The 26,660-nt window shown below is 39.6% G+C and overlaps 1 protein-coding gene across 1 annotated transcript in view; it reads right to left on the minus strand.

Annotated features, from left to right (window-relative positions):
- LOC145990462 (inactive CLIP domain-containing serine protease A3-like) overlaps positions 1–26,660 on the minus strand; it is a 79,787-nt gene that overhangs the window by 32,777 nt on the left and 20,350 nt on the right. Inside the window, exon 2 of the mRNA XM_083126156.1 lies at positions 1,392–1,530. Within this exon, the coding sequence (XP_082982282.1) occupies positions 1,392–1,524 (133 nt within the window). The 5' untranslated portion in view covers positions 1,525–1,530. The remainder of the gene's footprint in view (positions 1–1,391; positions 1,531–26,660) is intronic.

A 26,660-nucleotide genomic window follows, 5' to 3' on the forward strand; every position in this document is an offset into this window, starting at 1 on the left:
AAAGATGACCTGGAACTCTGTATTTCAGGAGTATACTGAATACCCTGCGAGTGTGGGACCCCATACATAGGCCAAACGTGATGCACCATTGAGCAGCGGCAGAATGAACATCAACGTAATATCCGATTATTCCAACGGGGAAGTCAGGACTTGTGGAACACAGAATCACCGAGGGACACAGAATTTTATTTGCCAACACCAAAATAATAGACAAATGTGCCGGTTACTGGGACCGACGGGTAAAGGAAGCCATAGCCATATCATGGGAAAGCACCAATCTGAACAGGGATGTGGGAATCCAGCTCAGTCACACCTGGAACCCACTCCTCCGTAAAAACAAGACCCCAGCCAATGAGAACACTAGGATCCAGAGAGAATCAATAGGAAGACAGAATCCAAACTCCGCCACATTATAGTCCTGTATATTAACCTACACTGGTCTCCATTTCTACATTCCCTGAAGATGAGAGCAACGTATGCCCTCGAAATGTTGGAAGCCAACTCCACTTTAACCTGCCTGGTAATCTGAGAACACTTGTTCGAATCACGTCGCCAAGAAAGCTACAATTCCTATAATTGGTAAGTCTGTCGGGGAGGTCCAGACTCCCTGGACCCCCCTAAATACGTCCTTGATTCATTAGTACATAAAAAATGATTTTTGTCTTATTGCATTGGGTATCATCTTTACAGTACAAGTCAACATTATGGGTTCTATATCTCTTCTGAATGGATGTGGTCACTTATAATTGCAGACTTATTATGTGGTGATCCTAAAGTGTCCTTCTGTGATAACAGGAACATTAATATTGTGCCATCAAATAGATTGGAAGAAAATCAAAATATAGGAAGGGCAAATTACCAGAAGGGGTGTGGGGTATTATTGTCTCAGGTGTTTAAAGCCAACGAAGTGTTAAAAAAAATAATAAATAATGGATTGCCTCCCCATTTTGATGTATAAAATATAGTGATACCCATGCCATCTAAATTATATCAACCACATCTGATAAATCTGAAACTAATACATTTACAATCAGCACATGAACACAGAGAAGAGGACTATACCTACTAAATGGTAATCTGGCCCCTATTGGGTTATAGTTGAATTACTGTGTTAAAATGAAATGTGAGCCTGATGTACAAACAAGATACACAGTAGTTGTTCATATTTTTTTCAGTAAATAATTTACTTAATGCCGAAAGGAAACAGTATCAAATTGGTTGAGAACATCCATTTTTACAAAGAACAGAAAGCCACAGAAAAGAAGTAAGGTGGCCTGTCCAAAAATAGGCACCACAATAAATATGTAGCATTGCAACTAATAATGCATAAATACACACATATGCATGTAATATAAAAGAATAAACACATAACTGTGCAATTATTTACTAACCGAGTTGACTAGCTAATAATCCAAACCGTTCATCAATATTTGCAGTGCCTTCATTTCTGTTGTCCTTGAAAGTAACTTTGTCATCTGCCAGTCCTAGAGTTGCCAAAAGTAGTAAAACTATCCATCTTGCCATTGTTACCTGAAAAATGAAGAAAGCTTCATTGTTATGCTGGCTGATGAACTGATTAATTGATTTGCTTTTTTTAAATTCACTTTTCTACCACTTATGGCTAATTATGAAGGTGATAATGATGAAAGGTGATAAGATGGAAATGATGAAAAGGACAATCTACCATGTAGGTGGTAGGACAGCCGCAGGCTGAACCTCACTCTTTAAAGAAAAATTGAAATTGAAATATGTGGACAGCACACAACATGAGTCCCACAGAGGATTATACTGGTGTGAATGTGAGATTTAAATTTGGGTGCCTTCAGAGATGGGGACCGAACCAGCCACTCCTAATAGACTTATTGGGTGATGTACACTAAAATCTCCTTCATCCTCAGAGGAGTGTCCTACTAGCTAACAAGTGGGCCTGATGGTAACAGCCTAAGAGGTACTACTGTAACAAGCTACACTAGAAAAGAACTAGAAATGGCAAACAGTCAACACTTGGATTTTAAAACCTTCGAACCTGAATCATACATGGTGAAATTAGGATAATTACCTGTCCAATACTTGAAGACCGATGTGCAAATCAAAGAATGCAGTGTAAGCCTGTACTAACTTTCTCCAGGCTTCTTGTTGCTTGTTAGCCTAAGTCAGGCGGACTCAGCCTGTTCAAAGACAAAACCAAAAGGTGCTCCTGACTATTCCAAGTCAATCAAAAGAGTGTGATTCTCCTCTGTGCCTGTTGCAGTGGAGACTTACTCCGTGCTGATTCGTCAAGTATATAGCTTCCTATTATGCTAGCAGATTACTGACTGTTTACCTGTTAGCTTGTTTGTTACACCAATACTTCAGGAAGTCTGCTTACCACTTGACTTAGCATATTTGAAATACCTAAGAGGAGCAAGTAGCTGGTAGAACAAGTGAATGACCCTTGGTCAGGTTGAAGTTTCTTGAAAAATGTACAGACTTACAGCTTCGTTATGATATCCCATTGTTATGCTCATACATACAATTATAATGGATATGCTGAGGTCAAAACCTGGGCTCTCTCTTCATACCGTAATGTTCGAATGCAAGGTTCTTTTTCGTTCAAATTCTTGGATTTTGAAGTGATGCCGGTGCAGATCCACAGGGGGAGGCAATGAGGCAATGGAGGCAACTACCAGGCTTTTGGATATATTATGCCTAATATTTTTCAAGACTCAAATATTCTGTCTTTTATCACCCAGTTTAACAGACTAGATAATATTTTTTAAAGTTTGATTTAAGTCAGCTTTGTGTTCAAGGCACACTAATCAGAACTGCACTTAGAGTTTAAATTTTGATCCGAATGTGCAATATGCGTTAAAAGGGGGGATCGAATCAGTACCCTTTGAGAGAATAGGTTTTTGTTTTATTTGTTGATTCAGTTTATTCCTCATATCTAATCGACCAATTTACAGTGGCAATAGGAGAAATTATGATTGATTGATTTGCTTTATTTTACTTCACTTTTTGTGCCACTTTTGGCTAATTTGAGAAGATGGGGATGAGTGATGATATGATGAAATTGATGAATGGACACTCACAAACATCCATGCCCAGGCTGGGATTCGAACCTGGGACCCTGGAATTATGATAACAACATATACATTGAACATTGAAAAACATATAGTGGTGTAGTACTTCAAAATATGATAAAGTTTTTGTATTGTACAAACGGTAACAGTTCATTATATCAGACACACATCATTTAAATTGGATATTTTGTGTTTCGCATGGTTCGTACTTACCAATTGTGTATTGCGGAACATAGTTCAAGGTGCCATTATACTTTTTACACAAAAACAAACACAATTTTTTACATACAGAGTAACTTTCTTTATTCCTTTCTTTGCTTCCGGAACTCACAATATGGCGAGCACATCTTGACTCACGTTGTGGGTATGCAGTGTTTCAACCTTCTTCACCGAAAAATACCTACTATCGTGTTAGTCACTGGTGGAAATTATACATTATGCATGGGTAGCTGATGGATAGCCCCACGAACCATTCACAGATAGCCCCACGAACGAACCATTATGCACGGTAGCTGATGGATAGCCCCATGGACCATTCATGGATAGCCCCACGAACCATTCATGGATAGCCCCACGAACCATTCATGGATAGCCCCACGAACCATTCACGGATAGCCCCACAAACAATTTCCATAAGGTTTAGGTTAGGTTTGGTTGGGTTAGGCAAGCATAGTAAAAAAAAGGAGTTTGAAACACTGACAGTGGGTTACGTAATCGAACATGCGGAGCATGCAGTTCACGTATGGGAAGCATGTAATTTGTGCGTGGTGGGATATTTCTCTTGAAAAATATATGATTTGCCAGTCAAATAGATTCCACGATGAAAGAAAATACCTCCACGAACGTTGGAAAGCTTGGGGAAACTCATTTCCGTAAGTAGTTTCTTCTGTAAAAATGAAGAAATGTGTCTCCGATATGATGAATTGTTACCGTACAAACTGCTTTTTATAATCAAAGAATGGAATCTATTGCACTGAAATTAGGACAAATTGTATACAAATTTATAAAATTATAATTAATTATACCCAGTGCTTTTTTTCCTAGGAATAAAGGTTCCAGTTCATAAGAACTCATGGGCGTTTCTCTTTCCTTGTTATCTTCTTTCTAGCTTTCGACGTTTTCTCATTACTCTCTTCTTAACCATTTATTTTCAATGTTCTCCCTCCTTTTTCTGTCTATTTTTATTCATTCCTTTCCCCTCTATTGATTTTTTGCCACTATCTTTGTTTGTTTTCTTCTAAATTATTTTTCTCCTCTATCTAATTTACTCTATTTTCTTTCTTTTCTCTCTCTCTCTCTCTTGCTTCTATATTTTGTCCCTTGTTGCTCTCTCTCCCTCTCTAGTCTTTTCTTTCTTTCTTTTGACTTTGCAATTTCTTTCTTTCCCTTCTCTAACTTTCTCTCTCCCCCTTTCGCTTCCATATTTCTTTCTCTATAACTCTTCCCTTTTGCACCCTGCGAGCGCGTGTGCCGCTTCTTTATATCTCTCTCTGATTATTTTCTTTTCCCTCATTCTGTAACGCTACTTTCATCACTTTTTTCACCCTATTTCCCCAGGCCCGTAGCCAGGAATTCTTTGTAGGGGGGGGGCGAAGTCAATCATAGAGGGGGCACATTTTTAATATATTGTGTCGCATTGGCAGATATAGCAGGGTACACAGAGGCGCTTGCCCCCTCCCCCAAAAGAGATAAGTAACAGAAAAGGGATGATATCTTGAAACTGCAATGAATAAAAAAAAAATCTTCGAGCAACATCAAATAGCAATATTTCGATAATGACTTTTCCAGATTGCCAAAGAATATATAAAGTTTAACATAAATAGGCTAATAGGGACTGTATCTACTTGATATTTACAGGTCGTGTTAATAGACGATTAATATGTACCAACAGCTTTGGGCCTCTCTGCAGAACTGATTAAGGGAGCCCTTTATAAATCATGCTTCATAATGATTCCCTCTAGTTTCCAGTATACAAGATTTTTACGCACAAAGGAATCTAACAAGAATCCAACAAAACCATTGCGTTGTGTTATGCATGCAAGAAAAATCAAATTAATTAAATAATAATGGTTACATATCATCTACACTTTGATGAATTGTGTAAAAATTTGTAATACATTTTATTGTACTTGCTAGAACATTAAAACATGGGTCCCTTAGTCCACCACGGACTCTATTTCCTTCAAAGGGGAGACTCTTGCATCATTACAGACCAGTGGCGTATGCTGGTTCTAAAGAGTGGGTAATCTCCGACCCTTGATCCTCAAATTCCAAAAGTTTCCGTGCAATTTATGTCAGGATCCATATTGGATTTAGGAATATTGTGTCGGAATGTTTGTTTTATTGCTACGACCACAATCAATTAATTCTCGTTATTGCAGTTTAATATACGTGTAGAATTTCAAATAATAAAACAAGACAGTATTATAAAAGCTATAAAAAAACAACCTGTGAAATATAAAATGAAAGACGTGCACTAGTGAAATAAAAACCCGCAATATTAATTTAAGTGCAAAATTCAACTTACTCCAGGACCCGATTACTTGTGCTGTACTACATCCAAAGCACGCTGTTTGTCCAGTTGCACGTCAATACGTGTCTGTGTGAAAGATTGCAGCTTAACAAAGGAAGTTATGTGACTTTTGGATTTTTCATGTTTGACGCAAGCGTTGCAAAGATTACAGTATCCGCCACGCGTCCATACATTCTTTTCAGCCCCGAAAAGTAAGCACGGCCAACAAAAAAGCAAAGCTTATTAACACTTATACTTCCTGTCAACCATGGTGTTTTGTCATAATTTGCTTGAGAAAATGCCTCACATATTCCCGATTTTTGTCCTTGTGTGTAGAAATAAATTCAAGCGATGACACTGGACTACCTGTATTAACAATTTGCAACTTCTCCTGAAAAGATCTTGTTCCAAAAGGTTTCACCAGCAAATCTTGTATCACATCCGTTACCCTTTAACGCAGCACTATCACGACAAACACTAACACCTAAATAAATAATAAACACGAAGCCCAGCACGAAGCCAACGACTACACGCATTCAGTTTCAAGCTCCAAACTTCTGTTGTTGTGTTCCTGGCTGAGAATGAAATTCCCTATGAATGATAAAAAAAAATCCCTTTCCAAGCTCGAAATGACAGGTTTTAAAAGTTCGAATCATTGCAGGTCAGAGCCAGAATTTTATTTCGGGATGGGGATCATCCCTTATTAGCAGCCACCACATAAAGTTGAAACAGTGGGATTAGAAGTCCTGAAGATGAATCCCAGATTATTACAACGTATTATGCAAGGTGTTTAATCCTGCTAATGAAGTAAAATTAATTACCACTATACACTTTTTAAATTAGATATTTGTAGGATTTCGGGGAGGGGGGTTTCAGCCCTCCGAGTCCTCCACCTGGCTACGTACCTGATGTGTTTTTTTTCGTTTTATGTTTAATTCGTTCATCTTCATCACTATTAATATAAAGAGGCGGAATATAGCAACTTAAATTAACTAATTATATATATATATATATATATATATATATATTTATTTTTGATATCTTTCCCTTTAAAAAATATTCAGTTCCGTGAAAGAAGTATTCTCGCTGCTTTTGAAGATTAGAGAGGAGAAACAATCACTATTTTTGTAAATACAAGGATGGGGGAGTCAGCATATAGGTGCTTTAATTGCTTAAGCTTTGAATTTTAATTTAGTTTGCTTCATCTTCAATATTTAAGCTTTTTCCCTTTGATAAATTTATGTTCAAGTAACAGAATTGAGCAAGACAGAAGCAAATGTAAAGTGAAAATTAGCGTAGAATTGGTTTGCTCATGTTATTCAATTTTCATGTTCTTCGCATTCTACCAGGTATGTTTTCCCTAGTTCAGCGGAGGGAACGGTACGGACATTGAGTATCCAATTGTCCTGCTATTCTTAGATTCTCCTAGTCTTGTTTTTTTTACTTCAATGTTTGCTTCCCCTAGAATGGATTTCCGTCCAAGGTCGGGGGGGGGGGGGGGGGGACAAATGCATTCTGCCCCCTGTGGTTGCGGCACTGTTTATGAGTGTCTCTTCATTAATTTCACGTCATCACTCAATGTTGTGATTAGCTAGAAGTGGCAGAAAAGCAAGGCTATATCCCTTTCCCGGATTCTCTGGAGTAAGAGAACGCGAACGCGTTCTGTGCGCATGTTGAAGGGTGTGCGCCTCGTCCAATGAACTCGCGGAGGGGAGGGGCATCCACGGGAGTGGCTCATTCGCGGTCCAGTAGTTCCGTAGTAAACATGTCAGCTCGGAAGTCTATGGGAACTCTGCATTCAGGAGAGCGCCTCATAGTGTTGAATGTGTTCGAGAACAACTTGTTTGAAAAGTTTAAAACACATGGCTTTGTTTTCTTTACAAATGTTTAAAACAAAGTGTTTGAAACATGTTTTTCATACTTGTTTAAAACTCATTTTTAACATGATGTTTCATAGTTTGTGGTTATTTGCATGTTTTTTGAAAATGTATGTTTAAATTTGTTTTAATTTTTTGCAGTTCTTCGTAGCATCAAAAGACAAATAAACGTGCAATATTATTTGTTATTTGTGTAAAACAATACACTGGCCATTGTTAAGAATAAAAGAAGAAATTGGCAGCAGAAAGCGTTTTGCTTTACGGCCGTTACACCGCGCAGCACTTCGTTGCTTTCATCCCGCACCCTTCCCCACCTACTCTGGCCCCGCCCACAAGCTTTCCCCTCTGCGCGTCGCTACTCCAGAGAATCCGGAAAAGCAGTATAAGTGACAAAAATCAAATATCCACTCCGTCTCTCTACCATATGAATCACTATTACCAAAAGGCAGACTTAGGGAAACAAAAATTTAAGCAGTTCCAACACATCCAAGAAAAACATCCGAACACATTAGGGCACGTTTAATACAAGACTACTCAAAATGTCACAACTGTTCTAGATACTGAAAATTGCGAAATCATTTCCCGAAGTCTGAATCTGTAAGGGAATTTTTCCCCCTAATCCTGATACGACATTATACGCAATCCCATACACCCTAATAAATCACCAAATCAATGTGTCTTTGTTATGTTGCTAGAGTAACACAAGATATAATTGTAAAGATTAGTGAGAATTCCAGGTAGGAATATGTTCTGTATTTTTCACAGGGGGGGAAAAGCAGACTCTCAGGGGGGCAGTTGCCCCCTGCTCCCCTAGCTACGGGTATGTTCCCTCAAAACACTTCTTTCTTATGATGGCATGCAAACATGATGTCAATATCTAATTTAAGGATGGAAAGTTGGAAAATTTTATGCGGGCGGCCATGTAGAAACAACTCAAGATCTTGTAGTATGTTCACAAATGATCACGCATGTTTCTTTTAAAATAAAATATTAGTTCTTATTCTCACAAAACGTTTTTCGAAATACTCCAAATATCCTAGGCTCATTAACTGTACGTTGTCCTCTCGTGCACGCCGGTATCCTTTCCTAAAATGCACGCTACTTCCCCTCCCCCTTCTCGTCGCTTCTATTACATCCGTAACGGTGTGGTTATGTTCCTAAATTCCTACTTACAGTATTTGCACACATATTTTGTTTTATCAGTTTCAAATGTGGGCTCACAGAAACAGGGCTGGCGCTAGTAATTTTGCCGCCCTGGGCGGTGGCGGCAGATGCCGCTCCCTTTCGAATACCCCCCACCCGGTCATTACGCAGCAACGGGAAATTGAAAATCTATATATTCCTAAGTAAAACATCAAACTATAAAATAAATAATGAGATTTATTACGCCATTCCAATACTATTAAGCACAAAAGGATATCTCGCTCGACCACAGTTAAACTTTTAAAAATGCGACACTAATGTGATATAATTATTATATTTTATGAAAACTCTCTCTGCCTCTCTAAAACGAATCTTAAGTATAAGAAGTATTAGGGAAGAAATGAAGGCTTGACTTCATATGTTCACCGTTGTAGGTCTGTGATATATATGAATGGATTTTTAAAAGAATTGCATGTAATATTTCCGATCTCCCGCGTGTATGAATTCCTTCCTGTGTTGTCCCCGCATAAACCGGCTCTGGGGTTCACCCAGCCTCAAATTAATGTGACCCTTGGAAGTTAAGGGGGCCGGAGAGTGGTGTTGATCACATCAAACACAATGGCCGAGATCGATAATGTGCCCACATCCCCTAAATGCGCCTTCATGACATGGTGCTATATGCACAGGGAATTTACCTTTACCTTTGCATGTAATATTCTTTTTCGTATAATCATAGGCGTGCGCATGGAGGGGGCAAGGGGGGCAGTTGTCCCTCCTAATCACGGACGTTCGCATATTTTTTCCCACGAAGGGACAAACAAGGTATTTTTCCATGGGGCATATTACCCCGATAATAGTGTTGACCCCCTCAAAAAAAAAAAAAACCACTTGAATTTGAAATTATCGCAAAATAATTAATTTAAATTACTATGACTGAAATAAAATTATACGTGTAAAATAGGTTGACATTTGTTTTCGAAGGGGGAGATGTGGCCATCCTAACCCCCCCTCTTCCAGACGTTCCATCCTCCTATATTATTATACTTTCACTTAGAAATTTATTGTAGAGGCATCTTATTGCTGTTATTTAACGATATTATACTTTAAAGAAAATGAAGTATTTTCAAGCCGATGAAAGTTCGAAGCAACTACGGGGGAAGGGGGTTCAGTGGCACAACCACAAGGGGACAGGGGGGCATTGCCATTTCCCAACCTTGGAAGTAAATCAATTCTAGGGGGGCAAACATTGAAGTAATAGAATGCAAGACTAGCAGAATCTAAGAGTAGCAGGACAAAAGAATACTGAAGATGGAATCAGTTTCCACGTCTTTCTTGCATTATTTCTTCCAGACGGCCAGGAGCACCTGCAGGGGGGCAATTGCCCCCTTGACTTCAAATTTTATACAAATAAAAATACATTTCGTAAAATTTTCTTGCTCGCTTCGCTTGCAATATCTTTTTTTCTTGCGGTCTTGTCAAGTTCAGAGCAGTAGTCGCTAGGGGGCTGCGAGAGTTGTCCCTCTACGCCGACCGATCTGAATGAGAAAATTTGTAAACTAAACGAGAATGCGATAGCATTCCATGAATTTTCTTGCGCGCTATTAAATCAATAATGTTTTTAATTTATACAAATTTGGATCGAAAAATGTTCTTGCTCGCTTCGCTCGCATTTTCTCTCTTTTCTGTAATGCACTGTGAATTTACCAGAGGGACAAGTAAGAACAACTAAGTACTTCAGACAGTTGCTGCTATAACAGTTTGGTTTGGAGGGAAAGGAGCGCTCACATTTCAAAGACAATTTGTATCACTTTTGCATTTGGTTTGTTATGGGGCAGATGAATTGATTATGTAATGTATTTAAATAATATGTTTATATATGTTTATATATACGTATATATATATATATATATATACGTCCTATGCACACACACACACATAGCCTATACCCATCAATGCAATGAAACTAAAAGAGCGAGAGAAAATGAAAATTTTCTTTCTGAACTTTCGTCAAGGCTTTTGCCTAGTGTTGCCCACGAGACGAGACGAGACGAGACTTTGGTCTATCCCGTCCCGTCTCGTGAAAATGCTGTCTCGTCTCGTGTCTCGTCTCGAAAATATTCGTTTGTCCCGTCTCGTGTCCCGTCTCGAAGGGTTCTGTCTCGTCTCGTCTCGTCCCGTCTCGTCTCGTTTTGTCCCGTCTCGTCTCGTTAAAGTGATCCGGGATATCATGCCAACAAAAGTCAAAAGTAGCAGCAACACGAAATATTTTTCCGGAAAGTGGGATAAAGCTCCAAATATTTTACCCATTGCGTGGTGAGAATAAATAAGGTTCGTTAATCATGAGGACATTAATATTAAAAATGCAGTTTGTTGGTTACTGATTGCTAGGTATCTTATGAAATCTACCTTGTGGTTTTTCTCGCTTCATACAACTGTCTATCCATCGTACATTTATACCAAGTTTGTTAGAACCTGTCCCGTTTCCCGCGCTAGCGATCGCTGGCCAGTTTTGGTGCCAATGAGAAACGAGAAAAAAGTCGTCTGTTGGGCAGCGAGGAGCGAAAGGAAGCCAGAAGAGAGGAGCTTACGTAGACGCTGTTGCCACGTTGCGTATTTTAATTTGCTGCCTGGCTTTGGCTTTCCCCAGCACGGAGTTCAGGCGGTCTTCAGCAGCAACACCGCTTGGTTTATGCTAGAAAAGCCAGCGATCAGCTACCGCGGGAAGCCGGACAGGTTGTAACAAACTTATAAGTGAGTGCTCTTTTTCATTACTGCTATACCTTTTGGAAGTCTTGAAATGTTTTCCAATAGACCTTCTTTCTTTCTGAATGTCGAACTTCCGTGCACTATGAAAATGTAAATTTTTTTCTTTAAATTCTAAGCTTGGCGCTGGGGAGCAACAAAAAAGTTTTTAAATGTGTAGTACGAACACAAAAGACTATTTAAAATTTCAATATTTAGTATATTACAAATAGAAAGCATTTATTGTTCTTAATATTGTTAAACATCTTCTATGACATAAGTTTCAACAAGTGTTTCTTTGTGATATTGTGCTGTTTCTTATGCTCAGCTTATGACGCACATACTTCTTTGTTTTCCCTTTAGCCTCTAAGTCCGGTACCACCACCGCTTGATCTAATTTATCCTTCGGCAGGCACGCATCTAGAAATATATGTCGGGGGAGGGTGTCTGAGCCAAGTGTTTCAGAAAAAATGATAATAACATTAACGACAACAATTAAGCAAATGTTTAAATTAATGCATTAATATAATTCATAGGTCTATTCACTTGAATATGTAAATTAATCAATTCTATTATTGTTATTGCATGACATGTTACAAAGATGGTAGAAGAATAGTAATATAACAGCACAAATATTAGCTAATATCTAGCTTACTTGTAGTTAAGATCGTCAAAATCTGCATAAAAACAGCTGTTCTGGCAAGAAAATTAATGTCAAAAAAGGTGATGAATTGAATATTTGCTGAATAACAAAAAAAGATGTTACATCCAGTTGACTTAAAATAAAGTTCCTGATTAATATTTTATGCTCATTATTATAAGTAGTAGCGTACATAAAACTTCATTGATACTGTCATTCAAAGCAGTATGATCCCAATAGAATCCTTGTTTTCTAGTAAGTTCGGCAGGAATATGTAACCCTCGATTATGCTAAACAAATATATTTTTTGTTTAGCTAGAGCAAGGCCCCAGGAGGATGCAAGAAGCCTTTCCTGCAAAAGTGTATGTTTTACGAAGCGAAGAAACGTAACAAAACCACCTGCATTAATTTTATATCGCACGTTTACAGAGCAGTGCCTCCTGAAGTTATAAAACTCCCAACTTCAATGATTCTTTTAGACATGCTATAGTTGAAAAAAATATGTTTAGATGCACCAAAGTGCATCATTATCAGATTATGCATATAACGTGTTATTGGAATCAACATATTTTTGTAAATTGGGTGCCTCCCCAATGGCGTAGTAATAACGTCGAGGTCTTGTAATGAAGGGAGGAGGCACGAAGTGGATCGGATCGCACTTTAAACTGTAGGTCGGTTCGCGATTTTGCCTATTTGCGAATCAAGTGGACTTATATCAACCTTAAGAATATTAGAATAAACTAATTCATCCGCAGGTAAGTCAAATTTCACATATCCTTCTTCATCTTCGTTCATAGACTTCCTGCAATACTCTTGTGTTGCATCCCACCAGGTGCGAAAAAGTGAAGTTATTATTTCCCCGTACTGCGTTATTTCTTTTCATAACAATAAGGCTAAATTCTCGTTTTATCTGAACTTTTAAAAAATGTGCAAAATACGTCTCTATCTTTAAACAACCACCCTTTCCCATGTATGTGTAAAATAATCCCACTCTGTCTCAGAAAACCTCTTCCTGAGATCAAATGAAAGAAACAACTCTCAAGTCTCAACAATTATAAATTTTTGCTTAAATTTCCCATAATTTATACAAACAGTAGCACATATCACGTCCTTTGGTGCAACACTGTCAACAGCTAATGTTACTTTCCTCGTCCTAATAAATTTACTTCCAACCAGTGACGGCGCCAGGGAAATTTGACTGGGGGGGGGGGGGAAGGCCGGCAACAAAATATTGTAAGGGGGCAGTCACATTAAAACGCCCGAAAACACTACACATCTATATATACTTATATAATAATTATTATTATTATTATATTCATGTATGGTGTTTTGTGTGTGTCTTATTTAGAGTGGACGTTTACTGCCTAAATCTTGATTACGAGTTTATCTCCACATGATTCGTTTTAATAAAGACATTAATTCTTTTTTATTGGTACGTTGCGTTGTCCCTAGTGGCCTATTTCAGTATTAAAAGACATTCATAAATTTATAATTCATCGTCTTTCTTGAGATGAAACTACTGTTATAAATATTTAAGTTATAAGATAATAATATAAATGATGAAAATAATGCTTCTAAGAGTTTAATTTTCTTGCAAAATAAACGTGACGTTGGAAGAAATGAATCTTCTTAAGTATTAGAAACAATGTGAGGCACTTAGTGAAGTGCAATTCTCCTGTAGTAGAAATCTGCTCTATGTGCTTTGGAGAACACATTGCACACCTTTGGTACGTCCAGGACTTGGCATTTCTTCTCAATGGCAAGAACAGCCAAATGAAGCAGTTTGCATCCAGCATCCTGTTTCGAGCAAGCCTTTTCAAAGATTTTAAGGACAACCATCTTCGTAACGCTGAAGAGTTTTGGGCAAAATTTGTGTTTCACCTTTCAGGATAAAAAATCAGACAAAGGTTACAGTTATCTCATAATTCAAGAAATATTCTGACCCTGGCAATACTTACTCTTACTCTACCACTCCAACGTATGTCTGTGCTACACAATTACAGGCACCTATGGAGTTTGTGGGAAGAAGTTCTTCGATTTTGATATGTACGAGAAAGAGCGAACCTGCATCTAATGATTGAAGAGTGGCAAATCCTAATAAGCGTTCTTTTACCTGCCCGCGATATGTTTTGAATCGAATTTTAAGTGTAATTTGCATTTTAAGGTTCACGTTCAATACATTTACAAATAATATCCCCTCATTAACTTCAAGAGTATAGAAGAAATCCCCTTTGTTAAGGTTTCCTCAGACTCATCATCTCGAAATTCAAGTCCCTGAATAGTAAGAAACCGCGATGAATCCACAACTGACATGTAGTGACGGGTTTTCTTCGATCACCTTTGGTCCTGGGTTCGATACCCAGTGGAGGCACTTTAAACTATAAGTCCAGTCCCGATTAGCCTTACTGTGCATAAAGTGGACTTCAAGCGCCAAATCAACCAACCAACCAAATCTTGAATCAACTTTGAATGTCTTTTAATAATTAGCGTTGTCACTAACGACCACGATTAGAATAATTTGCCCGTACTACAGATGATGTCTTGTGGTCCTGAAAATATTCGTGATGTTTTAAAATCATCCACATTCAACACTTTTTCCCAGTTCTTAAGACTGGTTAAAACTTAGGTTAATCTCGGCTATTACAGGACATAAATGAATGAAAAATCACCTATGCCCAGGTCGGCGCTCGAATCTTGGACGAAGCAAATTAATATTTGTTAATCAAGTTGTTATTTTAAGCAGGAAAGTGATATCATGCAGAATACACCACTTTGAAAAGGTGAAAATCGTCATACTCTTATAAATGAACTCTCTTATTATTCGATATTTAATTGACTTCAGTTGGGGGGCCCGGGTGGGAGGGGGGCGAAGTGTCTGACATGGGGCGTCCCCCTGCCCCCTCTGGCGTCGTCACTGCTTCCAACCCTCTAATAACTTCGCTGCTGATAGCCTCACCTTCGAAATGGAAGCTTTTGTGTCGGCGAATAATACAAAGAACTTGTGTTCACTGTCCCTCTTTCATTCAAAGTCTGCCGTTTTCCTTTTCAGCTTTTCCTGCAAAACTTCCTGTCAGCAAGCAAACCAAATTACAGAATTTTTATTGCCCCTCCCTTGCATCAACTTTCATTCCTACTTTAGGCCTGGATTTATGGCACGTACCCGCTACTGCAGGTCAACTCGCCCTATGTTTGGTGTTTGCCCCCTGAAGCAACGGTGTCCATTGTTCAAAGCGAAACCTTTGTCAGTGGGGAACGGCGAAAAATAGTCTCGGAATACACCCTGGTCGTAAACAAGCTCCCGCCACCCTGACATTGCTGTCAGCTTCCCTCTGAAGTTCGATAAAACTACTTTGTGAAATGTGTTTAATAACGAGTGAAAATGTAGACAGTAGATACTACAACCTTAGTGACAATGAAGTTCGACCAGTCACAAATATAGGAGTGCGTTGTGAAAGAAGAAGAACACATGCATATGCTGAACATATTTTATTCAGCAGGCTACATGGAACAAAGGAAAACATAAATTTCCGCTGCAACGCAGCAATGTATGGTGTCCACACAAAATAAAACATTTTCGTCCATCTACACGTGACATTGAAGTTCGACCACTGTTAGAGGGGTTCCTGTTTACCATGGTGTGACGCCGCACCGTCGGCGAATAACTGTGGCAATGCGTCGGGGCATGCTGCGGACGAGTCGTTCAAGGTATTCCACATCGATGCGGTGCCAGTCCTCCTGCAGGCAGGTGATAAGAGCAGCCACTGTCGTGGGTCCCCTCTGTTGCACACGTCGCTTAAGAACACGCCACACATTCTCAATGGGCGAGAGGTCGGGACTCGATGGTGGCCATGGCAGATTTCGCACGTGATGGCGAGTCAACCATTCTCTTGTCAGCCGCGCTGTATGAGGCCTGGCATTGTCGTGTTGAAAGATGAGACGCCGCCTGTGGAACAGGTGCCTTCGCACTGTGGGAAGATGCCGCTCCAGTATGCGTGTATTGGCGTGTGCATTCACAATGCCCTCACAGACGTGTAGTGGGCCATCCCCAGATGCCGTCATGCATCCCCATACCACCACTGACGCAGGTTTCTGTACCCGACGTGCATAACATTTTGCTTCATTCTGTTCCTCCTTCCGACAAATGGCTGTTTTCCGTATTTTCCTGTACACAACATTGAAAATGGATTCGTCCGTCCACAAAACCCTGCTCCACTGCCGAAATGTCCATCCCCGGTACATTCGTGCCCACCGTAGTCGATTGCCTTTGTTCAACATGGAAAGGAAGGGTTTACGTTTCGCCTTGTACACTCGGTAACCGCATCGCTGTAGGTAACGGCGAATGGTTCTGGTTGACACATCAATGTGAAAGCATTCTCGAGTCCACAGTCGTAATTCGGTCACAGAAACATGATTGTTGGTCTGGATATAACGCCTAAATATCCGCAGGTCACGCACGCTCAGCAGGCGTTTTCGACCGGGGGCCTTACCTGGCTCTGTAGTACCCGTATTGTGGTGGTGTTTGATGATGCAGTGGACGGTTGACTTGGGTAAGTTCAGTTGGCGCCCTATTTCCCGTTCACTGAGTCCATCCCGTTTCAACTCCACCTCTCTTCTCCTCACGGTGTTGTCAATAGGTTTGCCCCTGGCCTTTGTGATGATGCACTGCGGTTCCTCGGTGCACAGCACGCGCTTATATACGGCGGACTCCCTTATCGTGTCCGTGACGTCATGCTTCCGTCGAATGCGCCACTATCTGGAATTTACCGTATGGGTCTGGTGCCTGGTCGAAGTTCAATGTCACGCGTATTGTTCCCCGTTTTCGTTCTTTACGTGACCTTAGGTGCAACATGCTGGGATCACGATTCTTGCCTGCTCACACGCCTCCTCTTACACACATGCGTCGCTTCTGCGGGTCACCCATTCCACCGGCTATGCCTCTGTGCATTTAATCACGTATTCCTTTCTGGTCGAACTTCATTGTCACCAAGGTTGTACATGTATTTTGCTCATAAACTTGAAGGGTAAATTTACAGAATAAAAAGAACAGCTACAACATTCCTTCATCTGATTTACAGAAAGGCTAATCGGGACTGGACCCACAGTTTAAAGTGGGGTTCAAATCACAATGTGCCTTCACCGGGTATCGAACCCAGGACCCCTTGATTACAAGGCGACGATGCTACCACTGTACCATCGGGGAATCCCCTCATAGAACAAAGTTTCCTTCTACGACGATTATACAGAACTTAGTGCACTTCCTTCATTTGAAATCTATTCTACAGGGTGGCGCACGAAATGTCAAACCATTCAATCACCTCATAAAATTTTTAATATCATATATTGAATGTTCAAAACACGTATGCGGGTGAGTTGGTTCATGGAAAATCAGGTAGATGTCAGGAGAAGTCAGTATCGGACTCTATTTTGTTGCGAAACAGCAGTTTGCAAGATGGCGGATAACGACCTGTTGAGCGTCGAACAGAAGGTGAAAGTTGTAATGTTTTTTGCAGAAACAGAGAGTTTGGTAGCGACACAAAGGCATTTTCGTGCACACTTTGGTACAAGATGGGTTCCCTGTAAACAGACCATTCGCAGATTGTGCCAACAATTAGAAACCACGGGCTCTGTGTTGGAGAATAATCGACGGCGCCCGTCAAGTGTCCGAACACCTGAGAACATTGAAGCAGTTCGCGTGGCTTTGGCACGAAGTCCAAGCAAATCAACAAGAAGGGCGGCTGCTGAGTTACGAATATCTCGTAGGTCAATCCAAAGGATTCTCCACTCTGATCTTCACTTGTTCCCTTACAAAATGACAGTTGTCCAGAAACTAACGGCAGTGGACAAGGAACGAAGGCATTAGTTTGCTTCGTTGTTAGTGGAAGAAGATCATGTTCTGCACAACACTTGGTTTACAGATGAGGCGTACTTTCATTTAAATGGTGTGGTAAATAAGCAAAATGTTCGATTCTGGGCAAGTGAACAGCCTCACAAACTGCATGAACGTGAGAATTATGGAGAAAAAGTGAGTGTGTGGGCAGCAATTTTAACTCATGGAATCATTGGACCGATTTTCTTTGACGACACAGTAAACAAAGAACGATACAAGGAAATGTTGGAGAACTCATTTATTCCGCAGCTCTTGGCAACAGGTCTCTATTTACACACTCAGTGGTTCATGCAAGATGGAGCCCGCCCACATACTGCAAACATTGTTCTTGATTTCCTGCATGAGATGTTTAATGTGCGTGTAATGTCTAATCGGTTTCCTGAACGTCACGAAGGTGGGAGATTGTGGCCCCCGCATAGCCCGGATATTAATCCTTGTGACTTTTTTTTTGTGGGGTTTCTTCAAAGATAAAGTTTTCGCAAGGAAGTCTGCAGATGTAGTGCAACTCAAGGCCTTTATTGTGCAGTTGTGCCGTGAAATTTCGGAGGACTTGTGCCGGAGGGTTGTGACAAATGTAAAGGTTCGCTTGCAAGAGGTTGTGAACCCATAATGGTGGACACATTGAACACATTCTGCACTAAACAAACTTTCCATACTCTGATAATTCACTATGCATTAATTTTGTAATGTTTCGATATTAAATAAATGTGTAATAAACAAAACAAATGGTAAGACATTTCGTGATCCACCCTGTATATCAGCCTCAGTATTTCGTTATTACAATCCAAGGAATAGTATTCTCCTTAAATAAGAAATAAAGAAATAAAAAAAAACATTGGAAATAATCTTCAAACGGACGTAAAAAATCGAATCCAACCACCTGCAGAATGCCTGAGGGAAACAACAAGAATTTTCTCAACAAAGACATCCGAAATTTCCATAACATTCTAATAATTTTGCAACCCGTGCAAATAATCATGTGGTAAAATCTTGTGGTGGTTCCCTGTAAACACTAAAATCACCAAATTACTTCTTTCCATATTTCCCGTATTTTCTCCTCCTCTTTAGCTCTCAGCTGTTCGCAGTGGGATAATGCAAGATTATTTGTCCCTAATTATCTCCTTCTCTTAGTCTTGCTAATATCTTGGACTCCTTAATAACTTTACCAACAACTCCTTATCAATTTGTACTGCCATGTTTCCTACAATGCTTTTCCTACTTCCTAATAACAATCACTTCTGTACACCCTTTGATGTAAAAATTAAATAATAAAAATAAACCATATCCGTCGGTCCGTTTATCTTTCCAACCTATAGAGCTGAGACTATTTTTACAAGATAAACCTCGGACGCAGACATTCCACGATCTTTTGGCCCCTCCTTCCACCTTCTCTATCTGCCCTTTTACTTGATGTTATTCAGAATTGTATTAGTATCTGGAGTACTATCGTAAGATAAAGTTATTAACCTGGAATATTTTTTTAAAAAAATGGGGAGTAACGCTGCGTTTCGAAAGAGTATAGGAAATAAGTTTAGGTATTCATTCATGCCTCTATCTAGAATAGTCTTCTTATTTTGACTTAATACACGCTTATCAACGTTTCTAATTGAAATACTTTATTCCAAGCAAACAAGTATTTGCAACTGATTAAAAATGTTGCCTTTATTTTTTCTGGACATTCGAGACGAGACGAGACTTTTCAAAAGCCGTCCCGTCCCGTCTCGTGTCTCGTCTCGAAAACGAGACGAGAAAGGCATTCCGTCTCGTCCCGTCTCGAATTTCAAAAGGCTTGTCCCGTCTCGTCTCGTTTTCGAGACGAGACACGAGACGGGAAGGGACATGTCCCGTCCCGTGAGCAACACTACTTTCCCCCCCTCCCAATCAGAGGGGCTGCGCACGCCTATGCGTATAATGCTATCTTGCATAAAATGGAAAAAAGCGTGTTTCAGACATGATTGACCGAAGATAATATTTTTATTAGCCTTAATTTTAAAAAATCGCCACTTGCCACGGTTACCGAGAAAGTTAAGAAATTCGAAGTTCTACACTCACATTAGGTACAAAATCATGACCCTTTATCAGTTTAAGATCTCCTTTGGTGTAATTGTTTTATTATAGCCGCAAGCACTTTCAATTCATCTTTTAATTCAGTAGCCTTTATGTGATGTGTTAACATTCCGCCAAGTTTTCTACACTTTTCAGAAAAGAGATCAGATGGCATTTCTTTATGCTTACTAATATCATAAAATAAATTGAAAATTCACTATGATGTTTAAGCTGCTCAAATCTTTCGCCTTAGAGCAAAAATAATCGTCTAGGACTTGGTAATAAAAATCAACTTTGTACCATTTTTGTGGATCTTCAACAGTTCCATCATAATGAAACTGCTGCTTCTTTCGATTTCGGCCCTGTACAGTGTTGCCTATCTTTGGATCATCTACACCTAAATTCGATGCAAGTTCTCTCTCATCAAGCGGGACTTGCAGGTCGCCGCCCCGCGACGCGTCCATGAGTCGAGGGAGGGATGCTTTGCCAGGCTGCCAAGTGGCGTCTAAGAAACTTTGAATTTTTTCATGACTCCTGCTTTTTTCAAAGCGCTAATATGTTTGCAAGAATTCATCTAACACATCGTAGATAAATGTTTTGAAGACATTTAAAAAAAAAAGTAAAGTAAAAGTGTTCCCCTGTGCATAGCACCACGCCATGAAGGCGTATAGGGGGAGTGGGGGTGATGTGATCAGCATCACGCCCCTGACCGCCTTTACCCCCCAGGGTTTCCCCCAGGTACCCATGTTATTCGACGCTGGGTAGGCGCCGGGGCCGCTTCCACCGTTAGAAAAGTTCCCGGATTTGAACCGGCCGGGGATCGAACCCGGGACCTTGAGCATGGTAGTCAGACGCGTTACCGACTTTTTTTTTTTTATTTTTTTTATTTTTTTTTATTTCACAAACAATTACAGAGTTACATCTATTTTTGGTTTACAGTCCACAATCTTGCATAATTACCTCTATTTTTTGCTTACATTTTTACCTAACTTTCCATGTTTTACATTCCTATAAATAATACATTTCTTAAATAGTTTGCATATAAATATGTACGGGCATCGGCCTCAATTTGTAAGTAAACTGATTGAAAGTATTCGCACAATGTTTGTTTTTCGAAGCACTTATTACAACCAATTCATCTCTTTCGCCTGTTTTTCTTCGTAAACCTTTCTGGTATGCAATTATCCTACTTTCATTTCCATAACGTTTATAATACTCTTCTAGGCACATTTAACATTCATGCAACTTTCCAGTACCAGGACCCTTTTGCGTAACAAAAAATAGTAGCTGTCATTATTCCAAGGTTGCATTATCTTATTTTTTTTTGACACCCCTGGCACCTTTGGAGGGGGGGAGTATTTCTCTCGTACTTCGGTCAAGGTAACATGGCTTGTTCTTACTACGCATCCTAATGGACTGACATTAAAGTTGTCTCTTTTTTGACACGCAAGTATAAAAGTGTTTAATAATAATAATAATATAAAAGTATTGTAATATTTGATAAACAAAAAATATGACTGAACACACATGTTTCATTACCTTTTACATATGTATCATCAACAAACATATAGCCTACCAAGTTCAAGTTGAAGGAGTCTTTTGGAGGTTCGGTGCTGCTTCTACCCTTCCATTTTGCTTCTCCGTGATTTATGCACTTTATTTATTCACAATATAAATTGGAACGTGGCAATGGACGCAGACTTAATTAATGAAAGTAACTCAAATCTATTTTCGTAATTCTCGTTGACTGCCTCATCGCGGGAAGTTTCCTGGAAAATTTACCCCGAGTTCGATGAAAATGTAAAAAGAAATTCGAGACTGGACAATTTAAAAATATGGGCGAAGTTGAGAACGGGCCCTTCGATGAGACAGGGAAGACAAACCTACAGGGGCGATTCCTCCATGTAGGAAGTGAGGAACTTCCTACAGTTCATTTATACTTGCTTCAAGTTCTCTGCTTTTAGGAGTTTAATAATAACACGCGTTATAAAATTATGAGCTCAATGTACGTACAATTGACTAAGTAAGCTACTGTCAAGAGTTGACTGTTGTCATTCGCTCCAGCTGCAGCCCAAAGACGATGGACACACAGGCTTTGCTGCTCCGCCTGAGGAATCTCTCTGGTGTCACTACAAGCAGATGGGCGAGAAGTGGGAAAGGGGCAGGGGGAAGGTTGCGGTTTTAAAGCATCCAGCGAGGAATCATCGAGGGTTTCCTCAATCAGTGATGGCAACCCCAGCAAAATTGTACTAAACTTAGCACAGTTTGATTTTTGTTGGCACCTAGTACCCTGCTTTAGGCATAATGGTAAAATATAGCATAATCTGCACATGCGAGTCTCTGTGAGAAGGAAATCAAATTTAAAGGGATATGTTTTCAGGAAATAGAAGTAAAATTAGGTCCAAATCATATTTTCACTTCACCAGCGGAAATGTTTCAAATAAAAGGGAGTATGCCTACACAGCGACAAGCTTTTACAACTATGCTTCGACCCATCCTCTATCTTTTCTTTATCCTGACAGATTTTGTTCGTGAGGAAATTTTATGGCAGGAAATTGGTAGAAGGTTGGGGGTAAACAAATAATTCTCTAAAACCGTTTCAAGTTTCTTGCTGAACCCATTTCGTTTGTTGTGATAGCATGTGCCGCCTGGCCTCTGGGGTCGCCCTTATTATGCAGGTATTAAATAAACACACACCTAACACAAACATGTTTTTTAACAGTAACACTTAAGGTATTTAAAATATAAAGATATTATTTTTCCTTCGTTGAAACCTTAAATATATCTCATGGTCATGTTTTTCATTGTGGAACGGTGGAAAGTAGAAAATTAGGGGGGGGGGGCGCCAAAAAATCACCTCTCTCGGGTGAAAATTTTATTTCGAGCAGTCCCCGTATAAACACACAAAAAACAAATTTTTGCCTCTGGCTCAATTACATAATATGTATGCGGATGTCAATTTTGAGTGCAGGAAAATACGGTGAAGAAACAAACCCGCACACCTGTGGTAACCTGTATTGAGCTAACAGTCTTCAATACCTGCATCTAAATTAAGTAACGGTGCATTTATACTGCAAGAATTGCTACGTTTTCTCCCTGTGTCATTTTCATCTGAAGATCCTACATTAACAAATCCTACCACCTTAATGTTACAAAAAAAGGCACTTTACCTTGGCGGGCGTTCGTGTTGACAACACCAATTGGAACCTTCTATCGCGACTGCTAGCTTCAAGATGCAGGGAATACCCACGGCACAGAGGGCCAAGGACACTGGCACACTATGACGTCATCGTTGAGCAATTATGCGAGCCTTCTTCTGACACGCCCCCTTCCACTTCTCTCGTTCAACTTCAGATTGACGGGCGCGGCAGGTTAGGTAACCTAAATTTTTTCCCAAGTACTTTGAAATCTGAATTTAGGTACAAAAATTTGGAACAGAATCGGATTGTTGTTCTATCGACCTGAAGTAGTAAATAAGAAAGAAATGCCTGTCCACAGTTAAATAACAACGTGTATAGAATATGCATATTTTTACAATGTAATAATATCTTCAAGTGTGAGAAGCGGAAAACCTGCATCATCAACAAGATCAACTCTATTTATGGGGAGTACTCTAACGAATGTGACGGAATACATTACAAAACATGACTTTGGAAACCTTGTTAGCCAATAATATTTTGTAGCAAAACAGAATGTGTTCTTACTGGGAAATGTATTTCTACTTTTGGTTGTTTTACGTCCCTTTTCTGCTCTTTTGACTTATCGCGACGATGGCGATTAGTTGAAAGTGATGATGGGGACTCACAAATAGCATCCAAAGACTTAAAACCAGGACCGGCTGTGCAGCTTATTTACCAAGAAAGCATTTTTCTTTTGGCAACAAAGTTTTCAAACATACACTTGGTTACTTTCTTTTAGAGTATATCCAGTTTTCTTTATTTCTGAAATGTCCCGCACACACATATATATTTTGTTTTGTCTCGTTTCCTTATCCCCTTCCCTATTGGGGCAATCCTCTTTATTCTAGTTTATCCAAGTTGTTTAACATCTCAATCATTCAAGAGAACCCTACTTCAGAAATGTCCATATTTATTTTGAGGGATAAAAACCTCGCATTCATTAACTGTTTTGTTCCAAACGGGCAGGTTTTCTTCAATGTAACTTCCAGGCTTTCTGACCTTGCGCCGCTAACAAACCATTCCTTCTAGGCATCTTCTATTAGATAGTTCCTTCTTAGACAGTCTCAGCCAGTTTTTGAGTTTTTGGTTTCAAGTTCACTGATAGGCTAATCGATATTTGTTATGATATGATATATGATTTGCTTTATTTTACTTCGCCTTTTGTGCCACTTTTGGCTAATTTACGAAGATGGGGATGAGTGATGATATGATGAAATTGATGAATGAACACTCACAAATATTCATGCCCAGGCCAGGATTCGAACCCGGGACCCCTGGCGTCGTAGCGCGATGTGCTAACCACTCCGCCACAGGGGTCGGCTAATCGATATTTGTTATATTGATTTTTAAGTCCACTTTTTACACAGTAAGGCTAATCGTGACGGGACCTACAGCTTAAAGTGGGATCCGAAACACTATGTGCCTTAACCGGGTACAAACCTGGGACCCCTGGATTACAAGACGACGACGTTACAACTACGGCACCAGGAGGTACTCCAGCCAATTTCTTACTAAACGCACGGCCATGAAATTAGGCGGGTGGCAGAAGTTTGCGCTGTTGCCACGTCGGAGCACAACCCCGTGCGATCGGAAGTTTAAGACAATGAAAGATCTCGTTGTACAGTTGGTCTTTGTAATCCATGTGATACTAGAAACTACTGACTACTCGAAAGGTCGGGGATGACAACTGTATGCCCCAGAGAGAAGCTCGAAATAGCCAACGTAGCCCGGTTGACGTTGCCACACAGTGCGCGAGAACCAGCGACTTTTGTCCCGCTCTCGCTTTGCTTTTCCCATAGGCTATGTGGCATCAGCGTAATTCTACGCAGCCGCCCATTTTCATGGTCGTGCGTTCAAGTTTATTCATTTCAAATGCTCCTTGAGGCGTAAGACATGTAATAAACACTCTGGACTCCATTTTGCAGACTAATGAGCAGAGCCCGGATTTGTATGTAATTACATATTCTATTCCTTTGTAGATGCATACTTTGAACAGGAAAATGTCAACGAATTATGTAACTGACATGAATTTGCATAAGTTTTATGTTACATATTTTTACATATTTGCCAGGATATTACATATTTTACATATTTGCTCATTTACTTTACATAAAACAACATATTTCGGTAATTTTTTTCTATATTTTCGATCTCTGAAACATGAAGAAAAATTATAGCTCATGTGACGTCATATTTTCTAATCAATGAGATGCATAGTGCTAACGGTCACCTAAAATTGACTGCCAAGTCGAAAGACAGGCTGAAAAAAAAATACTAGAACTGTTATTTATGGAGAGATGCTGGAGTTTCTCCCCCCTCTCCTTCTGGTAAAATATTTTCGTTTCAGTTTTCGATTTAGGCAAAGCACCTAGAAACTTGACATCGGTGCACAAGAAATCTACTTTTCTGTACGTAGCGAGTTACACATTATGTTCCCTTGTACAGAAGTACAAAAGTGACTGTGTTTTCATTCGATTGTTCTTTCCGTAGATGTTTCTTTTTTACAATTTCTTTCGAAAGTTACAAAGAGCTCTCTTAAATATTTACATATTCTACAATAATTTGCATTGTGAAAAGTAATACAAATTGGTTTCTTAAATATGTAGCCTACACGTTGCTATGCTTTTTTTAGTTTATAAATTTGATACAAATTTTAATTTGAACAACTTATGTCCTTAAATTATGTTGAATATGTTGAAATAAAATAAATGTCTAGAAGAGTTCTTAAAATTGCTTGGATACTCGATTATTATTAATATTACATATTCTTTGATACTTCATATTTAGCTACATATCCTTTTGATAATACATATTTAGGTACATATTTTATATATTATTCTTACATATTTATGTACTTTGATATTACATAAAAATCCGAGGTCTACTAATAAGAGACTGGCGTCTTGACTCAGTCAGAAAAATCCTCTGCGTGCCTTGTGTTGTCCTGTCTATGCGTGTTTATAATGATTATCCTTTCACAAATTTCATCATCTTTCATCCTCATCTTCACGATTAGCCAAAAGAGGTAGAAAAGCGAAGTAAAATAGAGCAAATCAATTCTCGTCTGACCTATTTTCTTCAGTTCCTTGTCAGGCTTCCTCTGCGTACAATACTAAACACGTGAGAGGAACGTGTTTGCGTGGAGGGGAGTGAAATCGATTGCAGTTACTAGCCTTCCCAGCAGCGTGTACTGCTTCGCTCTGCCCACTCGATCCCCCACCCCCTTCTCTGCCACTATGCGCGACCTAGCTCCAAAGATAGATCGGACCTATAATATAAATGTCAGGAGTCACCAAATCTTTAGTGAGAAACTGACACTGGTAGATACCTGGCTCATTATACGAGGGGAGTCTGATAAGTATTGAGCCTTATCCAGAGAAAAAATGAGCTAGGAGGCTGAAATTTCCAGGGTGTACTCGTCAATTCTTTTATATGTAATGGTGCAAAAATCGTCTTTCTATGATTTTAACTTCCCTTTGCTTTACAGGTCCAAAAGTAACCTCCCATTTGCAGCATTAGTCGCCTCCTGAACACTCAAAATCGTTGTCGCTTTAGGTGTTTTTTTCCAGATG

This window comes from Lepisma saccharinum, chromosome 1 (assembly GCF_977018435.1).
Source record: "Lepisma saccharinum chromosome 1, izLepSacc3.1, whole genome shotgun sequence".
Classification (NCBI taxonomy): Eukaryota; Metazoa; Arthropoda; class Insecta; order Zygentoma; family Lepismatidae; genus Lepisma; species Lepisma saccharinum.